The 13,264-nt window shown below is 46.1% G+C and overlaps 1 protein-coding gene across 13 annotated transcripts in view; it reads right to left on the bottom strand.

Annotated features, from left to right (window-relative positions):
• ZMYND11 (zinc finger MYND-type containing 11) overlaps positions 1-13,264 on the bottom strand; it is a 131,858-nt gene that overhangs the window by 6,452 nt on the left and 112,142 nt on the right. For all 13 annotated transcript variants that reach the window (XM_055331289.1, XM_055331298.1, XM_055331300.1 and 10 more), the window contains 6 exons: positions 10,694-10,771; positions 9,581-9,699; positions 4,813-5,020; positions 4,521-4,589; positions 3,497-3,769; positions 3,032-3,217 (listed from right to left, as the gene is read on the bottom strand). In XM_055331289.1, the coding sequence (XP_055187264.1) occupies positions 3,032-3,217; positions 3,497-3,769; positions 4,521-4,589; positions 4,813-5,020; positions 9,581-9,699; positions 10,694-10,771 (933 nt within the window). The remainder of the gene's footprint in view (positions 1-3,031; positions 3,218-3,496; positions 3,770-4,520; positions 4,590-4,812; positions 5,021-9,580; positions 9,700-10,693; positions 10,772-13,264) is intronic.

Genomic DNA, 13,264 nt, shown 5'->3' with positions numbered 1-13,264 from the left:
AGTACTGAGGTTGAAAACTGGTCTACACCAGGGTGAAGAATCCACGTAGCATTGGACTATCTGGACATGGGGAAAGTAAACACGACCATTTCAAGCTAAGTTAACAAAGAAAAGTGGGATCTCAGACACTCACAGTGAGGACGAACAGGTACCAGGGAGCGAGAGAGGGCTGCGCTTGGGTGTCATCCAGCACTTGGACACAGGCCCAGACAAGTATGTATAGGCAGGAATTTTGGCTGGTGGTCAGAGTCCTGGGTATTAGGACCAGGGAGAAAGCCTACAGCTAAAACCCTAGCCTCTAACTTTCTTCGTTACTGGGTATGTTGTGCTTTCTTATCAATATTAATCTTTTGAGATGTCTTGTAATTTTATTGCAATTTCAGTAAAGTTGGACACAGCTGGAATGAGTCCTGAGTTTCAATCTTGTGCTAATTACTCATGTGAGTTTGGACCAAGCTTTTTAGCTTCCATCTCCGTTTCCTCATCTTTAAATGGTTAATTTTAAGTAGCACCATCCTTTCTCCCAAGTATCCTGACATTTACTTATGCGTTCACTCATTCATTCCCCATTTCTCTGTTTCTCATTTGTAGCTTGTCTTACATCCATTTTCCAGCATCTGTCATATACCTGTGTACTTTCTGTCCTAAGATTTGATTATAATAGTTTTAAATCTTTTCCATCTTACTAGAAATGACATGATGAGTAGAGTGTTTTTAGTCACTCCACTTAATCTCGTAAGTTTCAAATTCCTCATCTAAAAAAATGCATATAAATGGAAGTAGCTCCCTTTTTGCTATAAAAAGAGATGTACAGATCAAGGGAAGAGAACAGAGTCCAGAAATAAACCCGCACCTATAGGGCCAATTACTTTACGACTAAGGAGGCAAGAATACACAATGGGGAAACGCAGTCTCCTCAATTGGTGGCTGGGAAAAGTGGACACACACACAGCAGGATGAAACTAGAACACTTTTGTAGCCCAAACACTGGTTAACTCAAAATGGACTAAAGAAGTGAATGTAAGACCTGAAAACATAAACTCCTTGACATTGGTCTTGGAGAGGATTTTTCTGGATTTGACACCAAAAGAAAACTACAGAAGTGGGAAGACATCAAACTAATAGCTTCTGCCCAGCAAAGGAAATAATAAAATGAAAATGCAGCCTATGGAATGAGAGAAGAGGGATCCCTGGGTGGCGCAGCAGTTTGGCACCTGCCTTTGGCCCAGGGCGCGATCCTGGAGACCCGGGATCGAATCCCATGTCGGGCTCCCGGTGCATGGAGCCTGCTTCTCCCTCTGCCTGTGTCTCTGCCTCTCTCTCTCTCTCTCTCTCTGTGTGTGACTACCATAAATAAATAAAAATTTAAAAAAAAAGGAATGAGAGAAGGATTTACAAATCCTGTATATGATATATGTGGTTCATATAAATAAACAATTCTTAACAACTCAGTAGAAAAAGACAACTACCTAATTTTTAAAAATGTGCAAAGGGCCTGCAAAGATCTTTCTGCAAAGACATGCAGACACATGAAAAGATGCTCAATATCACTCATCACCACGGAAATGCAAGTCAAACCCACAATGAGATCCCACCTCACACCAGTGAGAGTGGCTAGGATCAACAAGACAGGTAACAGCAGGTGTTGGCGAGGATGGAAAGAAAGAGGAACCCTCTTGCGCTGTGGGGAGGACTGCAAATTGGTGCAGCTACTGTGGAAACCAGTATGGAGGGTCCTCAAGAAGTTAAAAATAGAGCTACCCTCCGACCCCCACAATCTCCCTACTGGGTATCTGCCCAAAGTAAGTGAAATTGGGATGCTGCAAAGATGTGAGCCGCCCCACACTCACTGCCGCACGTGCAGCAAAGCACGGCCTCCACGTCCACCAGGGCATGGGTGAAGAAAGATGATGATGAGTGGAGTACTGTCTGTCCCTGAGAAAGAAGGAAACCCTGGCGCCGCGACAAGCTGGAGACATGCAGAGTGTCGGCAGTGATGGGTGCCGCAGGGCGGTACTGACATGGGGGACGAGGCAGGAAGCAGGCCCACCAGCAGGGCTTCAGCTGTCTCACGGCTGGGGAATACTAGATGAGCAGCGTTCCCATTCCCTATTATAGCCTTCTCCTCTCATTTCTTTGATTCCTCAGTAACCTTAAAAGTCTAGGGCCCACTTTCTAGCTTTCTCTTGTCTTTGCATGAGACAGAATGACAGGGCGCCGGGGCCTGGCGCGGGGGATTATCTGGAGTACACCTTAATTCCCGTCTAGCGGTATTTATCTCATTACTCATCTGCTTTTCCTATCAAGTTCTGAATTAGATGCTAAGTTCCCTTTTCTTTCTCTATCACGGTATTTGTAGCGGTCACTTTCCTGAGGGAACACCTACTGGATGTGGAAAGACCTGCTTCAGAAAAGGTAGTCTGGATCCCATGAAGACTCACAAACGTTTCCCCCACCAGTTAGCTGAGATGTGGTCTGAGCTCCCAATCTAGGGAAGAGCCGCCAACAGGACACTGTGAGAAAGGAACTGTGTGTCAGATTCTATATGGAGTCAGAGGCCCATGAGACGTCACCATCGAATAGTAAATCGAGTGAAAAGACTAACATATAAACGCTGTGCAGCATGATCTGAAAATCCTTAATTTGCTGTTGCGACTGCTGACACCAGGTTCCAGAGACTGAGCCCTGGCCATGAGGAGTCAGCAGGCCAACCTCAGGGGACGGCGCGTGCATGGTTGTAGTCCCGTAAATCAGACACAGTAACTACATGTCTGAGGGTTCACAGACTCAGCGAAGTAATCCTGAGCGGTACTCAGTATGGGGGACCTGGAGCTCACCGGGGAGAGGACTTCTAGTAAAAATATAAAACCCATCTAGAGCTGATCATTTCACATTTGAGCTTATTTCAGGTATAAACTTGGCATAACCACATAGGTCTCTCTGAGGTGACTTGCATCGCAGACCATTTCACCATCGTGACACTGGGTGGAACATGTTCACGGGTCATGCTCTGAGAACAAACCGTACTTACCCACTGCTTCTTCTTGGTCTGAGAAATCAGTTGTTTGTGCTGTGTTGCTAGCTTCTTGATTTCTTCTACAAATTCTTCTTTACACTTCTCCTTTACTTGCTTACATTTCCTGTCCATCTCACCCTGCATATTGGCTACAGCTTTATTTACAGCTTGACGCTTCTCTTCCTCCATTTCGGAGCGCAGCTGGAATGAGAACATTAGCTCATGACTGGCCCGCCCGCGATGCACACACCTCACCCCACAGTTCCTATGGAAAGGGGGGACCCCCTCCCTGTGTTTCATCGAGAGCAGTACACGTCTTAGGTGAAGGAAAACAAGGTTTACTAGCAATCAAAAGTTATAAAAGGTATTATATGATGGTTCTAGTTTTAAAAAGGAGCTGCCTGGCTGATGCCCAAGAGAAGCTGCTAACGCACTACCGGAGCGCTCCCATCACACTCAGGGTTCTCCGGGTGGCCTTACCTTTTCCAGAGCTTCTCGCACAACTCTTTCCGTTTCTCGTTTGTGGTCAGACTTCATTCGGTCTTTAAAGTCATTGAAAATCTTGGTGTATTTGTCGTGGCACATGCTTTGACACACTCCGTCGCTGGTGGTCTGGGTGCTTCGATGCAGCATTCGTGGTGAAGAGGCACTTAACTTCTTGGTCTGAGTTGACACAGACACCTTTTCGATTGGCTGAGGCATGGTGGGGATCTCCTGGCTGGAACTCACGGCTTCCGTTTCTGGCTCTGGTTCCTGCAGGGCAAGGACAGTGCTGAGACGCGACACAAAGCCGCCCATTAGTAGTCCTGGTTCCAGAACGAGCTCTAGGAGGCTAAAACTAGGGTAATGAACTACTGTTAAAAAACATGTAATTGAGATGGTCAATTGTGTCATGTGTAGTTTATCAAAACTAAACCAAAAACAAAAAACAAAAAAAAAAAGCCCCCAAAACTTCTCGCAATGAATAGCAAGAATTCAAAACAGGAACTTCATTTTGTGGCATATGAACACTACAGTCTTTGCTTTTCAGACAGACGAAAGAAAAATACCATATAAGACATAAAACCCTTATCAATTTAGTCGCTGCTGTGGACCAGATTCATTAACAGATGTCCTGAGCATGGGTCACTGTGCCCAGATGAGTACCTGGTTTTAGAGCATGGACATACAACTTTGAGAGGTGGAGCGTAGCCATACTTTCCTCCAGTTTTTCAACGTTGACCTAACTGAAGGATCGGGTAAATGCTCCGTTTCTCATAATGTTGAGTAACTAGAAGAGCTCCAGGAAGTGCAGCAAAGCGCCCTCCCCGTGCGATGCAGACTCCAGGTTGGTGCGTGTTCTTCTGGCACTGTGGCCGGGCGGGCGGGCAGGCGGGCAGGCAGACGGTGGGGTTCCAGCTGGGCCAAGGGTATGGACGGCACCCCTGGGGCGGACCGTCGTGACTGCGACGGGGAGGCACTTCCTACAGCCGCCCACCTGGACACTGCAGGGCGGGCAACTTACTTCCTTTTTGGGTTCCACACTTTGATTACGTCGTCCTTTCTTTGCTCTTGGTTCTTGCGTGACCTTTAGCTGCGGGCATCACACAAGTAAGAGCGTGTTACTGCAGACACTACAGACAACAGTGAGCAACCTGCTCCCTCCTGCGCTCAGCTCCCCCAAATCCTTGCAGCCTCAGCCCTGGTGGGCTCGGGACCAGGCTGCGGGTGGCCCGTGGGTGGGTTTTGTACCAACGTTTGTAGAAGGGAAGGGCACATCAACTGTGTGCACAGCCGCCTCTCACAGGGACACCCACCTGCTCATTACTGGTAGATGAGATGCTGGACTCCGCCTCCTCCTCTCCCCGGTCCTCGTTCTTGGACTTCCAGAACCTCCCTTCACGAAGGAATCGCTGATGCAGCTCCAGCTCGTCACAAGCCTTCTTCCAGCCCATGCTGCGCTTCACGTGCAGCCGGTGAACGTTGACTGTGATGTCCTGTATGTTTTCAGAAGGGATCCACGCCCTTTAAGGAACACCAGAGGCACAGTTAGAAATTTCCGGAACACTAGTAGACTCTATCCGGTACAAAGTAGGACCTGGGGTGATTCCTCGCCCCGAGGCTGTGGGGGACGGCTGCGACGCAGACGCTCACCGAGGAGAAAGCAGTGAGGACGGTCAGAACCAGAGCGGGAGAGACCGGCCCTGCTGCGGGCTCTGGGCTCCGGGCAGCCCGGCCACAGTCCCCGCGGCTCCCGGCCCTCCTGCTGCGGAGGCACGCACACCTGGGTGCGCACGCACAGATCCGTACAAGCAGCAGGGCCCCGACACCGTGACCCACCGCACAGCGGCTCCAGCGCGTCGTTGTCTCCCAGGCACCCTGACGCAGAGGCGCCCGTCGTCACGACCAGGAACCCGCTGCGGGCAACATGGACCCCGAGGACTGGATGCGAACCCGTATGCAGCTCTACTGAGAAGGAGCCGAGGAGCCGACAAACTCCAGGAAACTTCCCCAGGCTAATGCCCCCCCCCCACTGAGGTGCGCCCAGAGGCAGCGGCCCACGGCCCCCGGCCCCCGGGGGGCCTTGTCTGCAGCTGCAGGACACGCCACGGACACGCCACGCTGGGCCTTTGGGCAGGACCACACGGCACACGCGGCCTCTGCCGGGAAGGAGTGTGGCCAAGGGGACTCGGGGGGCTCTGGAGGCGGCAGGGGCACACAGGTGCACCCCAGGAGGGAAGGTGTCTCTAGAGCATCAAGCACCAGGGGGGAAACCGGCTCCAACATGGATTGATCCTGTCTGTCCTCTGTGTAAACGTGCGCACTGTCAGCTTCCACTGTGGGCCTCTGGTCTCGGGGTTCACCAAGCCCGCCTGACAACTGTTCAGGACGGCCCGAGGCCATCGCCACACACACGCCTGAGCCACAGACGCAGGCGCCTGCCTTGCTGGCCTGAGCTGAGCTGGCTGCTCGGCGGTGTCCACACATGGTCAAAACGACACACCTGACCGCCGGGCTGTGAAATCTGAACTGCCCTGTGGTATTTTGGAATATTCCATCCACAGGGTCTCACCTGACATTAGAAACCCTACAAAATAAACATGTAAAAACTCTGACCTCTATTTCAAAGAGCACAGATGGAAGAGCTCCTGTTTGATCTTATGATGAGCTTGTGATGAGTTAGTATCACATTTACTCTTTAAGTCAACAGTACGCATCGAGGGCCTCTCACGTACCAGGCTAGCGCCAAGTATGCTTTCACTTTTTAAACACAGTGTATTTGATACAGATTTCTGTTGTTAGTAGTGCTGACTACCTGGGATGAATCTACGACCTGTGAGAGTACTTTTTCTCCTTAAATGGTCCATTTATCACTCGGATATAAAAAAAATAATTCACATCTGTTCCTAAAATGAGACATAATTACATAACCACACCTCAGTGTGGTTTATACACACGTCCCTGTTCTCTTGGAATCACCTCCTGTAGATAATCAGATTCCACTTTTAAAGAGGATTGCGGATTATGCAATATGATCTATAAAAAACACCCTACTATTTAGGGGCACCCTAATAAAAAGAGGTTGGATGTAATTTGGCTGAATCTATACATCTGTCAGAATCCGAGGGCTCAGAGATGTGTTGGCGTTTAAGTGAACTCCCGAGGCATGCTGCTGCTTGCCCGTGACTCCCTGCTGACTGCACACCCTGGCGGCAGCGGCAGCCTATACCGGGCATGATCGTTTCCTGCTACCTTCTCCTCGGGCAGGCAAACCTTGCAAATCCTAGAAAAACCACACTTCTGTGGAGCTGCCTTTCCTCCTGGAGCGTGACAACTTGCTCCGGGAGGGCCAGCACGTTCTTAACATACAGAAGGGACCAGTCCAAGACCACTTATTTGTCTAGAATTTTTTTCTTCCACTTATATATAAAGTATGAACTGGCAAAATTGGGATCCCTGGGTGGCGCAGCGGTTTAGCGCCTGCCTTTGGCCCAGGGCGCGATCCTGGAGACCCAGGATCGAATCCCATGTTGGGCTCCCGGTGCATGGAGCCTGCTTCTCCCTCTGCCTGTGTCTCTGCCTCTCTCTCTCTCTCTCTGACTATCATAAATAAATAAATAAAAAATTTAAAAAAAAAAAGTATGAACTGGCAAAATAGTATTTATTAGTAGTGACACTGTAGAACAGTGTGAAGTCCTCAGCACCAGAGATGTTTACTGAAACATGCCTACGGTTATAAAAACAGTACGAATGAAAATGTGCGGCAGGTGGCCGGTAGGAGCTATCTCCTCTTGCTGTGTGACATGTTGCTTAATTAAAACTCATGCTTATAAATATATAAAGTTCATTTTTTGAGACGTGAAATCTTCTAATAAGGTAGAGTGTAACGTGTTAAGGTCCGTGCTTGTCACTGTTTACTGGGCCCAACTGGGCTGCCCGTGCAGCCCCCAACGCAAGCACAGAGTGTCACACATCATGTGTGTAACATACAAAGGATGACGTCAGCTGAGTTTCTGGGGGAGTCAAAAGACATACGTGAATTTCTGATTGTGGGGTTCTTAGGCTCAACCATCAGCTGTATTTTCTATAGTAAAGTCCTCAGAATCCCATCTGTCCAGAAGTGTTCCAATACAATCTTCTAGGAAATAATAAATTTAGGAGAAAAAACTCTGGAAATTCTCTCTTCAGAACCCAAGTGGATTAGCTCACACGTTCTTTTAAATATTACCTGTATTATATACTAAATGACAGAAAATAGCACGCATGGTTGGAGATACTGTGAAGCTGTCTGACCATGGACGAAAAATTGTAAAATACCACGAAACAGTTCTGAGGATCACTAGTTCTGACCTAGAAGTAGCAGCATTTTACAAAATAACTGAAGTCTTGGTTTTTCTAAGTGAACTGTGTTTTATCCCACAAACCTTGTGCCCTACTGCATGGGTACCCACAGGAAAGCTGGCCTTCACGAAGTATCCGCTGCACACCACGCACGAAGCTCAGGTCATTTGTTTGCCTGAGGCCCTGACCGAGGCCCCGACCGCATGCACTGAGGGACGAGGGGTCCGAGCCCGGAGGTTAGGAGCGCCGGCGGCCTTCCGAGGCTGCCCCCCAACACAGCCCTGTGTCCCTGCCACGCGTGCACCGCCTGCCTGCCTGTCCTGACGGGAAACCAACACACTGAGTGTGATGCGCGGAGGACACTGAAAACACCAGCTAAGAGCCACACGGTTAGCACACTCGTCTTGCTCTGAATGGTGGCACTACTTCTGTCTCCTGGCCGGATAGTGTCCGCGAAGCCTGCATCTGTCTGTGAGGGAACGGAACTGCTTGTTTCGAAATTAGTCACAGGTTTCTTGCCTAAACTTCTTTAAGATTTTTTATTTAAATTCAATTAAAAATTCTTGCCACTAAACTTCTACTTAAATTAAATGAAAACTAAGTAAAACTTCACCACGGAGAGGAATACAGTGCCTCGTGTGTAGATTCTCACAGCAGTGACAACTGTAGAAATCCTGAGGCATCGGCAACACAGAAGGCACCTCATGGACTTGCCTTTCAGATCACGCAGTGGACGTGGTGCCGTCCCTGTGATCCCCGTGCCTGGGAACCCTCCTGACGTCCGGTCAGCCCTACTCACGACACTGTTACTCAGAATGATACTTCACACTTTCTGATTTTCAATGCTCTATACATTTTAAGGACCTGACATCACAATGAAAGAGGTAGCTACAATTTCATAGTACAGTTCACATTCTTTTATGAAGTACTTCATGTGCAAAAATAAGATCACAGTAACAAAAATATTTTTTACTGTTGGGATACGTGTATTGTTACATTACAAAAATGTAAACTTTTACGCTTTGCTATACACATCTCCCTAGCAAAGGAACCTCAACATCTAGGTTGGAAACAAGGTCTGGGAGTTACACGTGTGTAATTCTTACACACGTTCTTAGACCACAGCATCAACAAGGCCTCCTGCTCCCGAGTCAATTACCTTTGTGTGTGGCTTCGAACGGCGCTTTGAGAAGACAACCGAGACCACGTCCTCTCATCAAAACTGTGGCACAACCACACTCTGAGAGCCCTTCCAAACCCCTGCCTTACCCCCATCCCAGCAAAAGTGAGCACTGCATCCCACCGTGTCAGGCCCTAAAACTAGAACTACCATTTCCAGAAGTCGCTGTCAGGCACGTGTTGATGGGCAGGGTATGAACCAAGTAGAACTCAATAAAAACTTTAAAAGCCAAAACAAAACCAAAACCAAAAAAAAAGAAAGGTAAAAACGATAAAGTATTAGTAATTTCCTACTCTGGGTAGTAGGTTTCCTGGTTTTATTAATTTTTTCCCGCTGTGCTTATGTATTCTATTGAATCCTCGAGAAAAAAGTAAAAGCTAATTAACCAAAATCAATCAATGGGTAATAAATACAAAAGAAAAAAAATGATGTGATTTGTTTCTCCAAATTAGAATAAATTCCAGGCTATTTCAGATGGAGGGGCCCTCCAACACCAAGGACCACCTGACGGGCAACCTACGATCACTCAGGGGTCAGCTGTGATGGTGCAGGGCCATGCTCACCTTTGGTGGTGGTGACCAAAGAAGCGGACGTCAACCTGGTTGTCCTCTTTCTGTAGCACTTTGGCGGGCCAGAATCCAAAGCCTTTCATTTTAGCCCAAACTAGTTCATGATTAGGTATCTGGAAATAAAATGTTTTACTTTGTCACGTTATTTTTAAAGTATTAAATGCAAGCACATCATTAATAATGAACAATGTAGGGGGCACCTGGTGGCTCAGTCAGTTAAGTGTCTACCTTTGGCTCAGGTCGTGATCCCGGGGTCCTGGGATCCAGCCCCAGCATCGGGTTCCCTGCTCAGTGGGGAGCCTGCTTCTCCCTCTGCCCTCTCCCACTTCCCCTCCTCGTGCTCTAATAAATAAATTAAATCTTTAAAAAAATAAATTTCAATTTAAAAAAATGAACAAGTTAGTAAATATAGTCCATTATCTTGAAAATATCTTTTTTAACTCCTAAATCCACAGAACTCTTTCTCAGATTGATTCTGCCTTCAAGAAAAACATAATAATCTGCATGAGAGCAACGACATGGACCTTCTTCTCTCAAAAGAGACAGCCTGCAGCACTCGGGGACCAGGACGTCCCCATGCCGGCTGAGGCATATGAGTAACACTGGCAAACACCTCGCCGTCACTGCTTCCTGAGGTGCAGACCAACAACTGGGAGCTGGGGAGAAATGCGAGTCTGAAGCCCTGCTCTAGGCCTACAGAATCAGAGAGGTGTCGGGGTGCCTGAGAAGCACAGGCCTGGTGCTGCCCCTCCAATCACGGGGAGTGAGCACCCTCCCGACAGGGCACTCCAGGGGATACCACACGGCTACGAGCACACATGAAGCCTACACTTCTTGTGAAACATTGAGGGGAAAAGCAGAAAGTCACTTTGTTGTATATTAAGGGACCCAGAGTCTTTTCCTAAAATCCTCATTTTAAAGTCAGAAATGGATGATGCCAAGTGGTTACCCCTGGGTTTCAGGTATTATGTTCAGTAAAATCACATACAATGTGATATAGAGAAAAATATCGAGGAAGGATTATAATCCTTGAGCATACTGGAAATAAAATTTCTTAGAATAGTACATCACACAAGGTAAAAAACAAAATCACAAAATTTCACATACACAAGGATAGCAGAACCAATTGTCAGGACGAGCATTTGACAAATAGAAGCAGTTCTTGCAAAGCTGTAGTTCATCCAGCTAAAAGAGAAAAGCAACTATTTTAGCCTACGTAAAACATGAACATTAAACTCTATAAAACAGATCCATTTAAATTAACATTCTCATGAGCATAATCAGTCTTGATTTTCTTCCTAAGCTCAAATATTTCATTTTTTAAATAAATACTATGAGAGATACTACTTTCCTGTTCAAACCATCTCCAGCGTGCAGGTGGCACAGTTCCTCTGTAGCTCTGCACACCTGGCCTCCTGCCCAGCCTGGCTCCTGCCTTCTCTCTGGTCGGCTCACACACGAAATGCTGCACCCTCACACAGTCCTTTCAACCTGCCCACATTAAACACCCAGGACCAGAAGCAGCAGTCCTTACATTGCCTCCTCCCTCGTTCTCTGCTCTACTCCTTTTTTCACGCTCATAAAGAAATGTATTTTATCTGTTTCTTTTTTGAGTCTCTTTCTTCTGAGTACAGCCCCATGAGCAGAAAGCAGGACCTTGATCACCACTTTATCACTAACACACTGCACAGCACATAGCAGACACTCAATAAATATTTAAAATAAATATTTATTAACATAAATGAAATAAATTAAAATAAAATAAACCACACACATAAAGGAAACCTTCCCTAATAATATGTATTTCATTTATTGTATGAATATGATCTTTGTGGGTTGGGGGGTTTGCCTGTGAAATCTATATAGGAACTCAAACATGAATCTTTCATTCCAAGAGATAAAACATTTCTGCACAATGAAGGAAACCAACAAAATGAAAAGGCAATTTAACGAATGGGAGAAGATAATGGGTTAATATCCAAAATATATAAAGAACTACCACACCTCAACGCCCCCCACCGCCAAATCCAATTAAAAAATGGGCAGAAGAATTAAATAGACATTCTTTCAAAGAAGACATCCAGATGGCCAAAAGACACGTGAAAGGATGCTCAATGTCACTGATCATTAGGGAAATACAAAACAAAACCACAATAAGATACGACCTCACACTGGTCAGAATGGCTAAAATGAACAAATCAGGCAACAACAGTGAGGACGTGTAGAAAGGTGAGCCCTTGTGCACTTTTGGTGGGAATGCAAACTGGTGCAGCCACCATGAAAAACAGTGTGGAGGGTCCTCAAAAAAATAAAAAATAGAACTGCCCTATGAGCCAGCAATCCCACTTCTGGGTATTTTTGTGAAGAGATATTTATTCAGAGATAGATACTGCTTCTTGGCCTTTTGGCTAAGACCAAGTGTGAAGAGATACAAGCTCTCTGATCTTCACTGCAGTGTTATCCACAACAGCCAACATATGGAAGTATCCATCAGTAGATGAATGGATAAAGAAGACAAGGTGTACTATTCTTCTCAAACTATTCGAAACAACAGAAAATGAAGGAAAACCTCCAAACTCATTCGATGAGGCCATTATTACCCTGGTATCAAAACCAGATAAAGACTCTACTAAAGGGGAGCCTGGGTGGCTCAGTCAAGTGCCTGCCTTCAGCTCAGGTCATGATTGCATGACCTGAGGGTCCGGCAATCAAGCCCCACTTTGAGATCATCCCTGCTCAGCGGGGAGTCTGCTTCTCCCTCTCCCTCTGCCCATCCCCCCTTCTCGTGCTTTCTCTCCCTCAAATAAATAATTTTTTTAAAAGACTCCACTAAAAACCAGAATTACAGGCCAATACCCCTGATGAACATGGATGCAAAAATTCTCAGCAAAACATGAGCAAATTGAACCCAATGATACATTAAAAAAAAAAAGATCATTCATCATGATCAAGTGAGATTTATTCCTGGGTTGCAAGGGTAGCTCAATATTCTCAAATCAATCAACATGATTCACCATATTTAATTCACCACATTTATTAATATAATAAAAGGATAAAAAACATATGATCATCTCAAGAGATGTAGACAAAGCACCTGGCAAAGTACGATATCCATTCATGATAAAAATCCTCAACGAAGCAGATTTAGAGAACATACCTCAACATTATAAAGGCCATCTATGAAAAACCCACTAGCGGATATCATCCTCAATGGGGAAAAACTGAGAGCTTCTCCCTTAAGGTCAGGAACATGACAGCAACGTCCACTCTCCCCACTGTTGTTCAACATAGTACTAGAAGTCCTAGCCGCAGCAATCAGGCAACAAAGAGACATAAAAGGTATTCAAATCCACAAGGGAGAAATCAAACTTTCACTATTTCTGCGGGTGACATAATACCCTATATAGAAAACTCAAGACTTCACCAAAAAATTGCTAGAACTGATATGCAAATTCAGTAAAGTCACAGGATATAAAATCAACCTACAGAAATCGTTGCATCTCTAAATACTAATAATGAAGCAGCAGAAAGAGAAAGTAAGGAATCAATCCCATTTACAACTGCACCAAAACCAAGATACTTAGGAATAAGCCTAACCAAACAGGTAAAACACCTGTACTCTGAAAACTACAGAATACTGATGAAAGAAATTGGAGATGACAGAAATGAAAAGACATT

This window comes from Nyctereutes procyonoides, unplaced genomic scaffold, assembly GCF_905146905.1.
Source record: "Nyctereutes procyonoides isolate TBG_1078 unplaced genomic scaffold, NYPRO_anot_genome, whole genome shotgun sequence".
Lineage (NCBI taxonomy): Eukaryota > Metazoa > Chordata > Mammalia > Carnivora > Canidae > Nyctereutes > Nyctereutes procyonoides.
Note: the sequence above shows the minus strand (reverse complement) of the source record. Positions and strands in the feature narration are given on the sequence as shown.